The sequence below is a fragment of the Ceratosolen solmsi genome, unplaced genomic scaffold (assembly GCF_000503995.2).
Source record: "Ceratosolen solmsi marchali unplaced genomic scaffold, CerSol_1.0 scaffold31, whole genome shotgun sequence".
Lineage (NCBI taxonomy): Eukaryota > Metazoa > Arthropoda > Insecta > Hymenoptera > Agaonidae > Ceratosolen > Ceratosolen solmsi.
In genome coordinates this window covers 3,911,552-3,926,755 of record NW_011948432.1, presented here as the reverse complement: position 1 = coordinate 3,926,755, position 15,204 = coordinate 3,911,552, and the positions used below count along the sequence as shown (strand labels likewise).

The following is a 15,204-nucleotide window of genomic DNA, read 5'->3' as shown; positions in this document are numbered from 1 at the left end:
TCTCTATCTTATTATCTCTCTTATTTTCTATCTCCCTCCACTATTATTCTTTCAATTTCTTACCTCCTACCATCCTTTATCCAATTCTCTAGCTATATAAAGGAAAGTCGGCAACTACTGCAATGCACCGAGTGAAAGGACAGGACGACTATCCGCGTGCAGAAAAGCAAAGTATAGCGTAAGTGCTGCGTGTGGAAGTAGAGAGTCAGAGAGAGTAGAGAAAGTATATATATAGAGGCAGACACGAGGAAGCACGAGCGTGCGATGCTGCTGGAACGATAAGATAACGTGCTCGATCCTTTTCTACATTACCACCTACTCCTGCAGATGGGGCGCGGTTACGGTTGTTGGAAGTAGTAGGGATGGAGGAGGTGGGCTCTGAAACGCTTTGCCCGTAAACTTTTCGCCCGCTTTTATACTCTACTCGCGTACTCTCACGTCTACGCGATCGTGCCCCTGCTACTGTAGCGACGACTACGATGATGACGACGACGACGACGACGGAAGATGTCGTGGCGAGCTATGATAAAAAAGGAATTAAGAAAAGTAAAGCGAGAAGCGGAAGACAAGTACGCCACTCGTCCAACCCTAAAATTTCGCGTGTAAAAGCATTTTTACTCTAGCTTCCTTTGCCTTGGGATTCTCTCTCTCTCTCTCTCTCTCTCTCTCTCTCTCTATCGATAGATTACCTTACTATCATTAAGCGCCCGACAAGACACTAAAGACGAAGCAACGCGCTTCTCTGACGTTAATTGCGCGACTCGCTGTCGACGAGGCCGACGTGAAAATGTCGATTACCATGGCGAGTCAAGTATATTATACATACATACACACAAACGCGCATGAATATATGTATATATATATATATATATATATATATATATATATATATATATACACACACATACAATCGCTCACTCACACACCACACACACACACCCGCGCGCGCGCGTATTACCTATATAAAAGAGAAGCCGCTGAGTAAAAAAACATAAGAAACGGAAAAAAAAAAAAGAAAGTTCATCAAGGAAGCGCTTTTTCCGTGCCAGAGGGCTTGATGCAGCTGATGGAGATGATGCCACAATCTTTATGAGCTCGATGGGACGCGGGTTAGACAATGACAGTAAGCGTTTAAAGTACGCGCAACTATTAAGGCTTTTAACTGAGTGTTCAGGAAAATGGTCCTTCCCGTAATACGTCAAAGAATGGTATTTTAATTGAACGTAATTTTATCAGTTCAAAACTGAAAGGGAGCGTGAGAGGGAAATTTTAATAATTCGATGGATATATTTTAAAATGTCAATATTTTTTCTATCCCTCGCTTACGTTGTTTGATAAAGATGTTATTTTTATTAAGGCATTCGGGCTTTCATTATAAAAGTGAAAGTTCAATAGGGTTTAGAACGCTATTTGATTTAGTTTGAGAAAACTGAAAATTAAGAGACATTATGAACATTGAAAACTGTCATATAATATAATAATGAAAACGACAAAATATACTATGTTTCATAAGAGATATATTAGAAAAGACGTTTCATAATATTTCTTCATGTTATAAACCAATAATGGATAAGGTAAAAGAGACAAAATATATTGACATCGGTATAATAATATTTCGTATCAAGGAAAATATAGTAAAATAAATATTGAATACTTGCTAATTTTAATTTCAAATTTATCAATAAATTCTACATTTGATTAAAAAAAAAAAAAAAAAAAATCGTTTCTTTCAAATGAAGAGAAACTATATCGATTATTCGCTGTTGATAAAATAAATATGAAAGTTATGGAACATACGAAAAATGCATAGTAATTTCATCATTATTATATATATTTTTGTCATTCGCTAATATAAATTATATAATCACGAGTGAGTGAAAATTGTGTGCAATTATTTGTTTTTACTTATATTAATAAAAGGAGAGAGAAAATTATGATTCGCGTAAAAAAAAAAAAAATAAATAAATAAAATAAATAAATATATAAATAAAACAATATTTTTGTTTAATTTTAAAATATCATTACATTGTTGTAATTTGAAACTTGCAATTGAGAGAGCAACAATCAACAAACAACCATTTGATTTTCTCAATTTAGTGTTAACAACATCGAAATGTGTATTACAGTAAATTCACTTGTCTAAAATACATAATCTATTTAATATCATCAAATAGTAAATAATAAAATAATGTTGAATTATTATCTTGAATTATAATAGCTTACCTAATGGAGAAAAAAAATAAATGAAGAATAAGAACCTTCCCGATAACAATCATAAATGTTGGAATAAACCTATATACGCTAGCTGTCCCATGGGCATGTAGAGGCGCGTGTCGTGTGCGTGTACAGTAGTGGGCGATAAAGGAGGGAAATATAGCCGGGGTTTGGTGAATGGTCGATCGCGCTTATCCGCTAATTGCAGCATAAACGGCAGCATCACATTATGCGTCGTCAGGTATCTTCTCTGTTCGCTCGCTTCTACGACACTTCATAGATATATATTCTTGTACCTTTGTGCGCCGGAGCTAAGCTCGGCAACATTAAATGCCCTGTGTCCCCTGTGCGTTTTAAAAGTACTCGTTAACCAACCTGCTTTCCCTCGCCTTTTAATCAACGAAGCAAAATACTTTATCGAAAAAAATAATTTGCATTTGCATTGAAGCAAAGTAGAATGCCTTTTAAATTAAGTGCAGGGAGAAATTTATCATTTTCCATTCAATTCTACAACGCGTATATTATCTCAAAAACATTATCACTTATGTATATAAATTTTCCAAGCTCATTTTTTGGCTTATCATTGATGGAAAGAATATGCAGATATTTTCAGAGGCATCAGAGTATAATGAATCTTTTCACAAACACTCTCTCTCTCTCTCTCTCTCTCTCTCTCTCTCTCTATATATATATATATATATATATATATATATGTGTATAATTAATTTATTACATATTAAACTTTTAATAATGTAAAAAATGTAAAAATCAATATATAGGAAAGTATACGTGTAAAAAATTTGAACAGAAGTATTAAGAAAGAATTAAAGAAGTTTCAAAATTCTTTAAACTATTATTATTATTTTGCAACTTATTAAAAATCTCTACGTAGCATACTGCAAAGAAAATTTATCCAATCTCTTATACATAATGTAAAAATAAATATATTTCACGTAATAATTATCTATAAATATAATTTTATATTTCATAAACACGAGTGAAAATTCTTTGCTTCATCAATATTTAACTAAACTAATTAGTTATTATACAAATAAAAGAATTTATGAATAATTTGTTAAAATAAAAAATTTTAAATATATCCTTCCCATTTCCATGAAAATTTGATGATTCACTTAAATAAATCTAAATAATTTATTTTCCAAATTAATCCTAAGAATACATATATATATTTATTTATTTATTTCGTTTATTTATTTCGTTTATTTATTTATCCAAAATAAATATTATATAAATTAATTACAATTATGTATAGCAATATCATTCGAAATTAAGAAACACTAAAAAATTGTTTTAATTATAAAAATACATTATTGAAAAAACTTAGTATCTAAATATATAATCAATATTAAAAAAATAATGATAAATATAAAGTTTGTAAATAATAGTTAAAAAAAAAAACAAAAACAAAAAAAACAACAAAAAAGTTATCAAATTCAAGTCAATATGAAATTCAACGCAATCATTATAATCATCAATCACTGAAAGCATAAAAAAAAAAAGAAAAAAGGATTTTACGATCGACGTCGCGAAAAGTGTATCCATTAATTCCAATAATAAAAGGTAAAGAGTTGTAAAATTTGAAAGCTAGTGAACAATATTCAAAGCTGAAAATCTGATTTTTAAAAATTGTTTATAATACAATAGATATGCCGAATAATAACTATTTAATTATATTAATTTCGTTTAAGAATAAACAATTTAATAGATAGAAAATCGAATGTATCGTTCACTACATTTTTATGGAATTGTCTCTTAAGACTTTAATGTTTCAAATCATTTTTGCATCATAACGAGAGGTTGAGATTTAAAAGTATTTTTTTTTCTTCAGAATTCCTATAATGCTAAAGTATAACAGGACTATAAAGAATTTTATATCTTCCATACGAGTTGGGTAAAAAATTTAATATAATGAAACTGCATCAAGAAACTTAATAATACGAAACGATTTCATTCAATCATCTATTATTCACTCAACAACAATAAAAGCGTAAAAAATTTAACATAAATTCCACACCAAATTAAACTAATTCATGAAAAACGACTAAACAGTTACTATCATTTAAACAGCCAATGACAATTTAATGTATTAATTTAACAGATTTGTAATACACGTATTTTTGCTTCTACGTGTTACACACACTTATAATTTTGCTGAAAATACATTGACTCCTCGTTAATAAATTTTTTTATGCATTTTTCCACCCGTATGTGAGATCAGCCTATATTCAGCCTAGTGAACTCGTATGGTCATGCTTTCTCTCTTTACTTTTATCATTATTGATGTCTCTCTCTCTCTCTCTCTCTCTCTCACTCTCTCTCACTCTCTCACTCTCTCACTCTCTCACTCTCTTCCGCTTATTTTCTCTATCTTTACTTTTTCTTTCTTTCTGTTCCACAATTGGCCAACCAAATACAAGCCATTTGATAAAATATCATTAATGGTTATGCAAATCGGTCAACGTGTACATATAACAATTATATAACTCTGTGTGTGTGTGTGTGTGTGTGTGTGTGTGTGTGTGTGTCTGGGCGTGTGTGTGGAAAAATGAGAACGGGATAGTACAATTGGTTTATGGTTCTCACTATTGGTAAATTCGGATCTGTCAGAAATTTTTAATTGCCTTCTATATATATATATATATATAGATATGCAAGCATACAGGAATTTACCTATGTCTATTCATGCGAGTATGTCTCTTTTTTTAGCGTCGCTGTCATATGTTTCTGAAATGGATGCACATATACATACGCATGTTTCCATAGAGAAGCACAGATTGGGCTCGTATGCGATTGATTGTTTCCTCTTCTTCTAATTCTCTCTCCTACGCACATGGATATATGATTTGCTATTCTCCTTTTTACACATTCAATGGTTTATATACAGAGATATGCGGATGTGAGTCAGAGTGTGAATGAAGCAAATTCTATGAATATTGAAACATGACATCTGCTCTTCAAAAATTCCAGAACAATAACATTTTTGTTGATGCAAATATTAGCTCTCGGTAAAGATAAAGAATATAGCATGTTTTTATAATAATCCCAGACATTATAACAATAATAATTGTAATTGTTATTAACTATATAGCGCATAAAAATGAATGGGCTTAATAAAATAGTTAATTGTTACTTCCATTTCAGAGTTGCTTTGATTCTTCTTTATAAAATATTTTTTCTATAATAATTTTACGTAATTTTTTTTTTCATAAATACAAATAATATGTAATTGATCGATATATATGCATTACATTAATTATTTACATTGATTATAAATATAAATTTTACATTAGATTACAGTAGGAATAAAATTGGAAAATTAGTTATCTACATTCATTAAAAAAAAAAAAAAAAAAAAAAAAAAAAATAAAAAAAAAAATAAAAAAAAATAAAAATTTAACAAAATATGTTCAACTATTAATTTTTTAAATTTTTGTACAAAGTAAATTAATGAAAAAATTGTATGACATTTGTGATACTTATAATTGTTCGTGAAAATTCCAGCATTTCATGTTTTAAGTTTTCGGTTAATTAAGATTACTTTCAAATAGAAAGGGTAACAGCAACGGCTATTTGAATTAGTAAGAATATAAATTAAAGACAAAAATACGTCAGTAGAATTAAGTCATTCGTTAAATTTTATACTAAAATTGTTGAAATATCATAGAAAATTATTGTCTTTTTTTCTGACGTAAAGCTATAGAAAATAAGATAGAAAGAAAAAAATTTATGCATGCACAACAATATAAATTTGCTTCTAATCATTATTAAAACCAGCTTATTTATAAAATTCGTTGTATAAAAAACCAGAGAATTCGTTGCTTTTAGTTCGCCCATTAATCGAAGTGCCGAATCAACTCGTCGGCGCGCCGATTAGAACCGATGTGACTCTCTCCTGCAAGGTCGAAGCTTCGCCAAAACCCATCAATTATTGGACGCGTGAGAACGGTAAGTATATATATATATATATATATATATATATATATATATAACTACATATTGAATGCATTTCTACTTTCGTCAATATTAGCATGCCAATTTCAAGAATTACGCAACTCTTGCAATATCAATTTTACTCATTCATAAAAATATCACTCCTTAATAATTAATTTAATCACTTTCAATACTTCAATATTAACTTTCAACTACGTAAGCCAAACTGAAAAATATATATATTTAGGCACTTAAAGAGAGTCACATTAGCTGATTAGTATACATTCTTTCATTAAAACTTTATTAATTTCATTTGACAAACTTTATGGATCTAAGAAATTCATTTAATAGTTCTTTTATAAAATGATACGTATGAGCATTTCTTCTTATAGATTTTTACAACATCAAATTCTACTTTTATAGAAATTCAAAGTGACAGAATGGAATTATGTACAACACAGGCCCTATGCACAGTTTAATTTACACTCAGAACATACAGAAAAAAAAAAATTAATTTATTCATATATAATATCCAATCTATATTTGTTATTACAATGTGTAATTTTGCTGAGGAGGGCAATAAAATTCTTACATATTTTACGCTAGAAATTATTGATAATTTTTAAATACAATAATTTTTTACAATAAGAAAATGCTATTATCAGTAAATATATGATTTATTTAATCTAATGTTCATATAATTTTAAACTGCAATAAAATATTCAGATAAAATAAAATGAACTAAATATTTATAAATATCAACGGAATTAAATTTCTTTAAATTAATTATTACCATGGCCGTTCATTTTCAATTTTTTTCAATTACACTCCTATCCTAATCATAAATTTTGATCATAATTTTATAACATAATTATAATGATTATTCTATTTTTACGTAAGCATATATTTATCTAATAGATTAAAGAATAATTAAAATATTTAATTTTTTTTTCCCTATAGAATATGATTATAATAAATATGAAACTACTCAGCGCAGTTAAATATACATAATTATTAAGGTTTATAACATAATGGCTATATAATTATAATATTTATTATACAACCCACTGAAGCACACTTCTTTATTGCGCCCGATTTACGTTATACGATAACAACACTAAATAATTTAACACCTTGCGCTAGCGTATAAACGATTATTAGTGTATATAAAATTAAAAAAAAAAAAAATAAAAAAAAAAAGAGAAGAAGAAATAAAAGTAAAGTCATATTACATAATTAGATAAATTGTAAAGGATATGAAGAGAGCTCAAAGTGCTACAGGATAAATACAAAATTACAAAATCATCAATAAAATTCCAACGTAAATAAATAGAGTGGCATTCATTCAAAATCCTTAATCTTTTAGAGTTTAGAGTGCCGTAGATAACATAGTGAATGCGAATCAATTGAATGTTCTATCTAATATAATTATTTACAATTATCTAATGGCAACCTATTAATCTTTTTGTTCTTGGCTCTGACTGGCAGGAGAAATGATAATTAGCAACGATAAGTACGCTATGTCCGAAGAAATATCAAACATGTACAGCGCCTGGATGCAATTGATAGTTCGAGATCTACAAGCACGCGATTTCGGCGGATACAAATGTATCTCGAAAAATTCCTTGGGCGACGCTGAAAGTGGCATAAGATTGTACGGTAAGCTTTTCCAGCAGCCTTATCTGTAACCAAAATCAAAATTATTATTATCGAAAATAATAAAAGTAAGTAATTTTTCATTCGCGGGCCTTGAGAAAATATCCACGAAATTAACAACATTCAAATTTCCTTTTGAAATACAATTTCAACGAGTCACTACTCGCGGCCACTAGTGTATATAAATTATTGCACTCGGTGAAAACATCATCACTAAAGAGATTCAAGAATAAAGTAATAATAATTCACAATACTAGCCGCTCGTTAATATCAATGCAATCATTTACATTAGAACGTCTAATGAAAATGATAAACATGCCCTAACCAGCCGAATGGCAGTCGCATCAATAATTGTTGCTAAATTAAATAAAGAACTCGTTTAGCAATGAGAGTCCCTCGATTAAATAACGCGAATTATTTGTTTACTCTAATGAAATAATAATCTATCTTAGTATACCTGTTAGTGGAAATAGTGAGAGAAATAGTGAGGCACTTTAGCCAACTTCCCCCTCGTTCCCTCCGCGCCATCGACCCATCGCCACCATCGGGCCTCTTCGGTAAGAGCGAGCAGCAGCCGCAGCAGAAGCTTATCTGATCGCGTGACTGCGCTACTCGTTGCAGTTTTCACGAAAGGGATCGAGAGATGCGAGACGAGAGGCGTCCGTTTACACCGGAAAATACCCGTTTAAAGAACTGCTTTCCGTACTTTCCCCGTCCGATTTCAATGCTTTCCATCTTTCGCGATCCACCTCCTGCTCATTCCTTCGTTTACTTTCGTTTTATTACGGACGTAAGGGACGTTACAATTGTCATCACGGTATCACTAATCGATTTTCATAAGATTGCTGCAACTTTCTAGAATTAAAAATTAAAAAAAAAAAAAGAAAAAGAAACGATTAATATTAAAGCTTAAAATTAAAGCTTAAAATACAAATATGACGATATTCCATGACATTATCAATGATGAGCATGCTATACTCCGTTTATATTTTAATGATATTTTAAAGATAGTAAATTTAATATAGTAATTAAAAATTGCACTTTTTATACTTTATGCGAATCGAGATTTCATCGTGAAATTGTCAATTGCTTTGCTTATCAGCATTAGCATTAGTATTATTAAAATTTCGATTTAGCATCTAGACAATAGTAAAGTATTATTCAGAAGATCTATTGAAAGAAAACTAAGCAGAATCAAGTGATAAAATCACTCTCTTTTAAATACACTTTTAATTTGCAATTCTTCTAATTACCGAAATACTTTTTATTTTCATTCTAGAATTACACTCAAGTTTGAGAAAATAGAATGAATTCTTATTAACAGGGTTAATTTATTTAGATTTTCCTTATTCTTTTAACGTATGTTTAACTAATCCCAATCTATATCTCGATTCTTTCGTTTATACATTCTATACGTAATCGTTACAGCTTAAAATCATATTAAATGCATAGAAAAATTAATTCTCATCGTAAATAACATAATGATTGGTAGATAATGTTGTAATATAATTATTTGCAATAGTAAGTAATCGTTTAAATACACAATCTAATTTAATCATCCATCTATTGGAAAAGATCATTAATTAATGCAGTAAGACTGAAACTTTTATTTGATTTTCCTTTTAATTGTACAATATCTTGTCAGTGTGAACAATGACGATAAAATTATAATTGCAACGAGTGGACATTGTATTATTCGTAGAATTTTTAATGAAATTGCTTACTTTGGCATTGAAGAGCCATTGAATTCATTAATTCTTATAAAATTTATTAAAAATGTTCCTAACAAATACTTATTCTCAATAATGTTATCTAAAATTACATCTACATTAAAGTTGATTCAGTAAAGACGATTAAGGCAGACTGACTTAAAATATAATAATATAATAATTCTATTAATAACAATAGTTTTGATGTAGTTGACAATTATATTGTAAGTAGTAAATATAATCACAATTTATTAATCAACATTAACTCTCTTTATAAATATTTGTTCTACAGAGCTAAATCTTTTTTAATAAAGGCCATTGTAGGCATTAAAAATGATTACTAATGAAATATTGATAGATGCACATGTAGTTGAAATAGAAATCAATAATCTTTAATAACATTTTTATACCGAAGAATATTGTTCTTATATGTATTTGATAATTAATCCATTTAGTATATTTACTAGACTAACTGAGCATCCGCACACGCACACACCCACACCCACACACACACACACACACACACACACATATATATATATATGTATTAGTAGAGGCAGATAAAAATAATAAAAATCAAAATAAAAAAAAAAACAAAAACAAAAAAACAAAAAAACAAAAAAACAATGGAATAACTACTCAATAATTTTTTAATCTACGCTTATTATAGGTTATAAATTTTAATTTATTATGCATGTGGTTGTTGTGGTGAGGGTTAAAAATTACAATGACGACAAGTGTTACAATGACGTATGTTAGAAAAGCATCGATTGCACTATTTTTCACAGACAATTGGGCTCGGAAAGAAGTAACATAGAATTAACAGTCGACGGTCGAAAAATGCAAAACGTCCGATTACGTAAAAAACGATCCTTACATTATAAATATTAATCGAAAGAATAAATATTTGGATTATACGAAATAAGAAAGTCCTATCAAGTTAAAATCTTAGTCTTCATTAAGGACTTAAACGACTTGACGCTCTTTATCTCGAATCAAATGAAGCTTCTAAGCAGTGGCAGCTCGTCGGAAAATCAGCGCAATTGTTAACGCTGACTGAACCTTTCCGTATCCGGTAATTACGCGCCACGGCAGCATAAAGCACTTTTTCCTCGGACTGGATACGTAGAAGGGTAAAAAAAAAAAAAAAAAAAAAAAAAAAAAAACGAAAAAAAGAAGCAGGAAGCACAAACTCCGCAGGGGATAAGACTCGAGCGCCGTATGGTATAGGTAGGAGGAAGAGGGCAGGCCTCGGAAAGTAGCAGTTTAGCTCTGATAACACTTGGTGTACTTTTATCGATTATGTCTGGCAACAGATGGCTCACCCAATTTTCGCCATACTGGCTACTACTTCGCCGCCCTCACTTTGTGCTTGCATGTGTGCAAGTCGTCTACGTGTACACGTTTTCGGTTCCCCGCCACTTGGCCTCTGATAAACGATAACTAATACGCGCCAGATATTGTTTCACTGACTTTTCTAGCGCCTCACTGCCCCTACTTCTTTTCCTCCTACGCCTTTTCTTCGGCTTATCATCTAGCCAGGTTATTTTCACTCCTCCCTCTCGCTCCCTCTACACTTGCTCCACTTGCTCTTTCTCTTTATCTATCTATCTTTGATAACTTTCTTCTCATTTTTCTCGTTGACACCCTTTTTTCATATTCTTTCATATACGACCATCGTCTTCCAATTTTTTCGTGCTCCGCTGTTTGTTTCGCATCTTGTTTTTGACGTTTTTAGTAATTTTGCGGTTGCTCGGAGATTGAGAGACGATTGTCCGTACTTTCTTCTTAGTCGAAGGATAGGAAAAATTATTGTAAGGGAAGCCGATAACGAACAACCTCTGAAAAAGAACTGCAATATAAATCGGAACTTCTTCAATGTAAGAAATTTACTTGTAGCTCGATAAAAACTAACACATACGTTATATTAATTTTTACAATACAGTGAAAACGGTAATACGATGAACATTACTGTTTTTCGTTTATTATTATACTGATTGTTTTTATAGTTATTGTTGTCGTTATTATTAAATAATCCAAACGAAATATGTCTTAATCTAGATGAGCGCGCTTTATTATTACACAATTTTTTAATTTTTTATTCAATATGCATTGTAACATTTACAATTGATAAAATATATCTTGTATTACGAGTCACTTGTTCTGCTTGTAAGATTTTCTCTCGGCTTATGTTTTTCAAGGAGTTTATTTCCGCTGCTAATATGCACGTAATAATATGTTCGTGGATTTGAATTTTCTTTTATTATAAAAATTCATCATAATAGATTAATGTTGAATATGACTTACAAATTCACAATATAAAATAAACGAATCCAATAAACGTGTCGGATGGATGGTTCATAATAAATATAAGCACTATTGAAAACTGGAGTAAATTTAATTTCAATAAATTATACTTTCTATAATTAAATTGTACCGAAGAGAACTTATAATTTAATAAACTCATATATATATATATATATATATATATATATATATATATATATATATAATAAATTAAACGGTTTCTATACTGCACGATAATGTTAGGAATATGATCAAGTAATTCATGATTGATAATTAATTCGCGTCCGTATTGAGCTCCATAATTAGTACATTTTATTATAATATTCAATGAATTTTATTGCATTTATTATAAATTTATATAAATATAATTTTAAAAATCAGGTCATCGGACATTTGAAAAGAGCAATATACGTATGCAGGCAGGCGCGCACGTACCCTCTTCTGCACAGATCTTGAAATAAAACAAAACAAAACAAAACAAAACAAAACAAAACAAAACAAAACAAAACAAAACAAAACAAAACAAAACAAAACAAAACAAAACAAAACAAAACAAAACAAAACAAAACAAAACAAAACAAAACAAAACAAAACAAAACAAAACAAAACAAAACAAAACAAAACAAAACAAAACAAAACAAAACAAAACAAAACAAAACAAAACAAAACAAAACAAAACAAAACAAAACAAAACAAAACAAAACAAAACAAAACAAAACAAAACAAAACAAAACAAAACAAAACAAAACAAAACAAAACAAAACAAAACAAAACAAAACAAAACAAAACAAAACAAAACAAAACAAAACAAAACAAAACAAAACAAAACAAAACAAAACAAAACAAAACAAAACAAAACAAAACAAAACAAAACAAAACAAAACAAAACAAAACAAAACAAAACAAAACAAAACAAAACAAAACAAAACAAAACAAAACAAAACAAAACAAAACAAAACAAAACAAAACAAAAACATCTTCACTAAGTTGCACGTAAAAAAGCTCTTATAAATTTCAAATTTCATATCACGAATATCTCTATCTCTATTAGCAGATAAATCTCGGCTGACGGGTAGGAATTTGTAAATAATTTCTTTCGTCAAGTTCGACGATTGCCGGTGGTGGGGTACAACGATGTTATACGTAAAAAAAGTATTATTTTTTTTCCGGCTTCGTATTGTTTAATAGGCTATATAGTATTATATATGCCCGTTTTCTAATATATTTGCGAACAATTATTATCTTTAGACCGATTGAAAGCAATTAGCTCATTTATGTATTTAAATCGCTTTAAATGAGTTGTACGCGGAAGTGGTGGGTCGAGCATGAATTATTTGAGAGAAACAATCCGTTTGAGAGACTAAAATGAGCAACGAGCGGTGATGGAAACAAAAATTTTCACTTTTAATTCGTATAAATTGTTCGAAACGCCAGAACGAAAGAACGAAAAGAAAAAAGAAAAAAAAAAGGAAAATAGAAAAGTATAAGGGAGTAAGTAGTATGTGATAGAGGGAAGAGAAAGTTAATTACCGTTCTGTAGATGCCCAGGGACGGACGCGACGGGATGAACAATTAATTAAATACACTTGGATTGACAGAACGGGAGTGATGAACATTAATGGGATGCGTGGGAGGGCTCGACGAAATCCTTAGAGCAGCCGAAAATGTACCCAATAAACAATAACCGTGCTTGCGGGACTTAAAGTATCGGCAAATAATCTTACAATTACAGAGATCGCACTGCAGGAGCGTAAGCACGAGCACCACAATGGCGGATCAAGTAACAACGAGTACGAGACGGAGGAGCGGGAGCTGAGTAACCGCTTGAACCACGTTTATCAGGGTTCGCTGAGGGAGAGTGGCTCGACACTCCGACCCAGGAGCAACGCGTCGGCCAACGGCAGCCGAGTGACGCAAGCCCTGGCACTCGTCGCGGCCATCTTCACGATACTCATGTTGGCAGAGCCGAGGGCGTAGAACCGGAGGGACCGGTCACACGGGGCTTGTAAAAAGTAAGACGCGAGGATCAGCTTGCGAGGATACGCCCACGAGGCCCGTCGCGAGTGCCTCGGCTCTGCTAGTGCCTACAACAATTTATGTCCTTGTGGTTTCTTACGTTAGCTAGGGATCATATTTTTCTCTGTCGATGCGTTCAGCTGGACTTTCACTCGGAGATTCGGCGATGGCTCGAGTCGTCGATCCAGTCCAGATGACAAACGGGAGTGATTTTCCAAGACCGAGATTGGGGGCAGCTTATGCTTTAAGAATAGTCGAGTTTGCCACCACAATGATTGGGAAGTAATGATGGAAGAGAGAGAGAGAGAGAGAGAGAGAGAGTGGCCTTTAGGATCATTGAATTTTAGCAGACCAAATTTCTATCGTTCGCTCGTTTCTATTTCTATTTTAATTGATTTATTTATCGGCTTTTTTATTATTTATTTCTTTATCGGCTGCGTGAATAATGAGGTATGGAAATATTGTTATCCTCGTTCGGATGGGAATATGATTTTGTCGATTTTTCGTTATATTAACGATGCCGCATATTTAAAAACAAAATGTATTCAATGCTTAAATTCTTGAAGTCGAATGGAGGATTTCCAAAACATAAGTATAACGTAAGTTTTTATTATTTGTTTGTAATTGTCTAAAATTTGCTAGATTTTATTAAGTAGCAATAAATATATAAAAGTTTTACTTTATTCGTCAGACGAATAACTAATATATATATATATATATATATATATATATAACTATTTAATTCCCAATCAATCAGCAGTATTATTAACTATTACTAATTGATGGAAAAGTGAATTAAAAATAGACGGGATAGCGAAAATTAATACATATAATCATTTTATATGCTAAACGACAAAAAATTCAAGCAAAATATTCTTTTTTTACTTTGCCAATTCATGCTTCATAATTTATTCATTTTTTTTTTATTTATTATATCATTTTCTATTTGTAATTTTGCATGCCTTAAATATAACTGACTCTTTGTATCCAAATAATTAATCATTAAAATACCCTCTTATCGTTCGTTATATTATACTTGAATTTTAAATAATTGATTCTTCATTAAAAAGAAATAATGTTATTTCAAAAGAATCCTTTTTCAAATAAGCGTAATTTTACAAAAGGAAATCTATTTTGAATCTTAAATTTTCATTTCATATCGCTTTTTTTTCGATAAAATAAAATTACAATTAAAATTACTCGTTCCTTATATTTCTATCCATTTCATTAAATTTTACGTTGTACAATATTCATCGATAATTAATTTGTGCATTAAATACTGTTGTACATAGACTTTTTCTAAGATAGATAAAGCTGAAAAAGTAGATGGAATTATAAAATATTTTTTATT

The 15,204-nt window shown here is 30.3% G+C and overlaps 1 protein-coding gene across 1 annotated transcript in view; it reads left to right on the top strand.

Annotated features, from left to right (window-relative positions):
- The window catches only part of LOC105364407 (lachesin), a 79,356-nt gene extending 65,542 nt beyond the window's left edge, over positions 1 to 13,814 (top strand). Inside the window, exons 6-8 of the mRNA XM_011502319.1 lie at positions 6,061 to 6,180; positions 7,654 to 7,824; positions 13,570 to 13,814. Of these exons, the coding sequence (XP_011500621.1) occupies positions 6,061 to 6,180; positions 7,654 to 7,824; positions 13,570 to 13,814 (536 nt within the window). The remainder of the gene's footprint in view (positions 1 to 6,060; positions 6,181 to 7,653; positions 7,825 to 13,569) is intronic.
- The last annotated feature ends 1,390 nt before the right edge of the window (positions 13,815 to 15,204 follow it).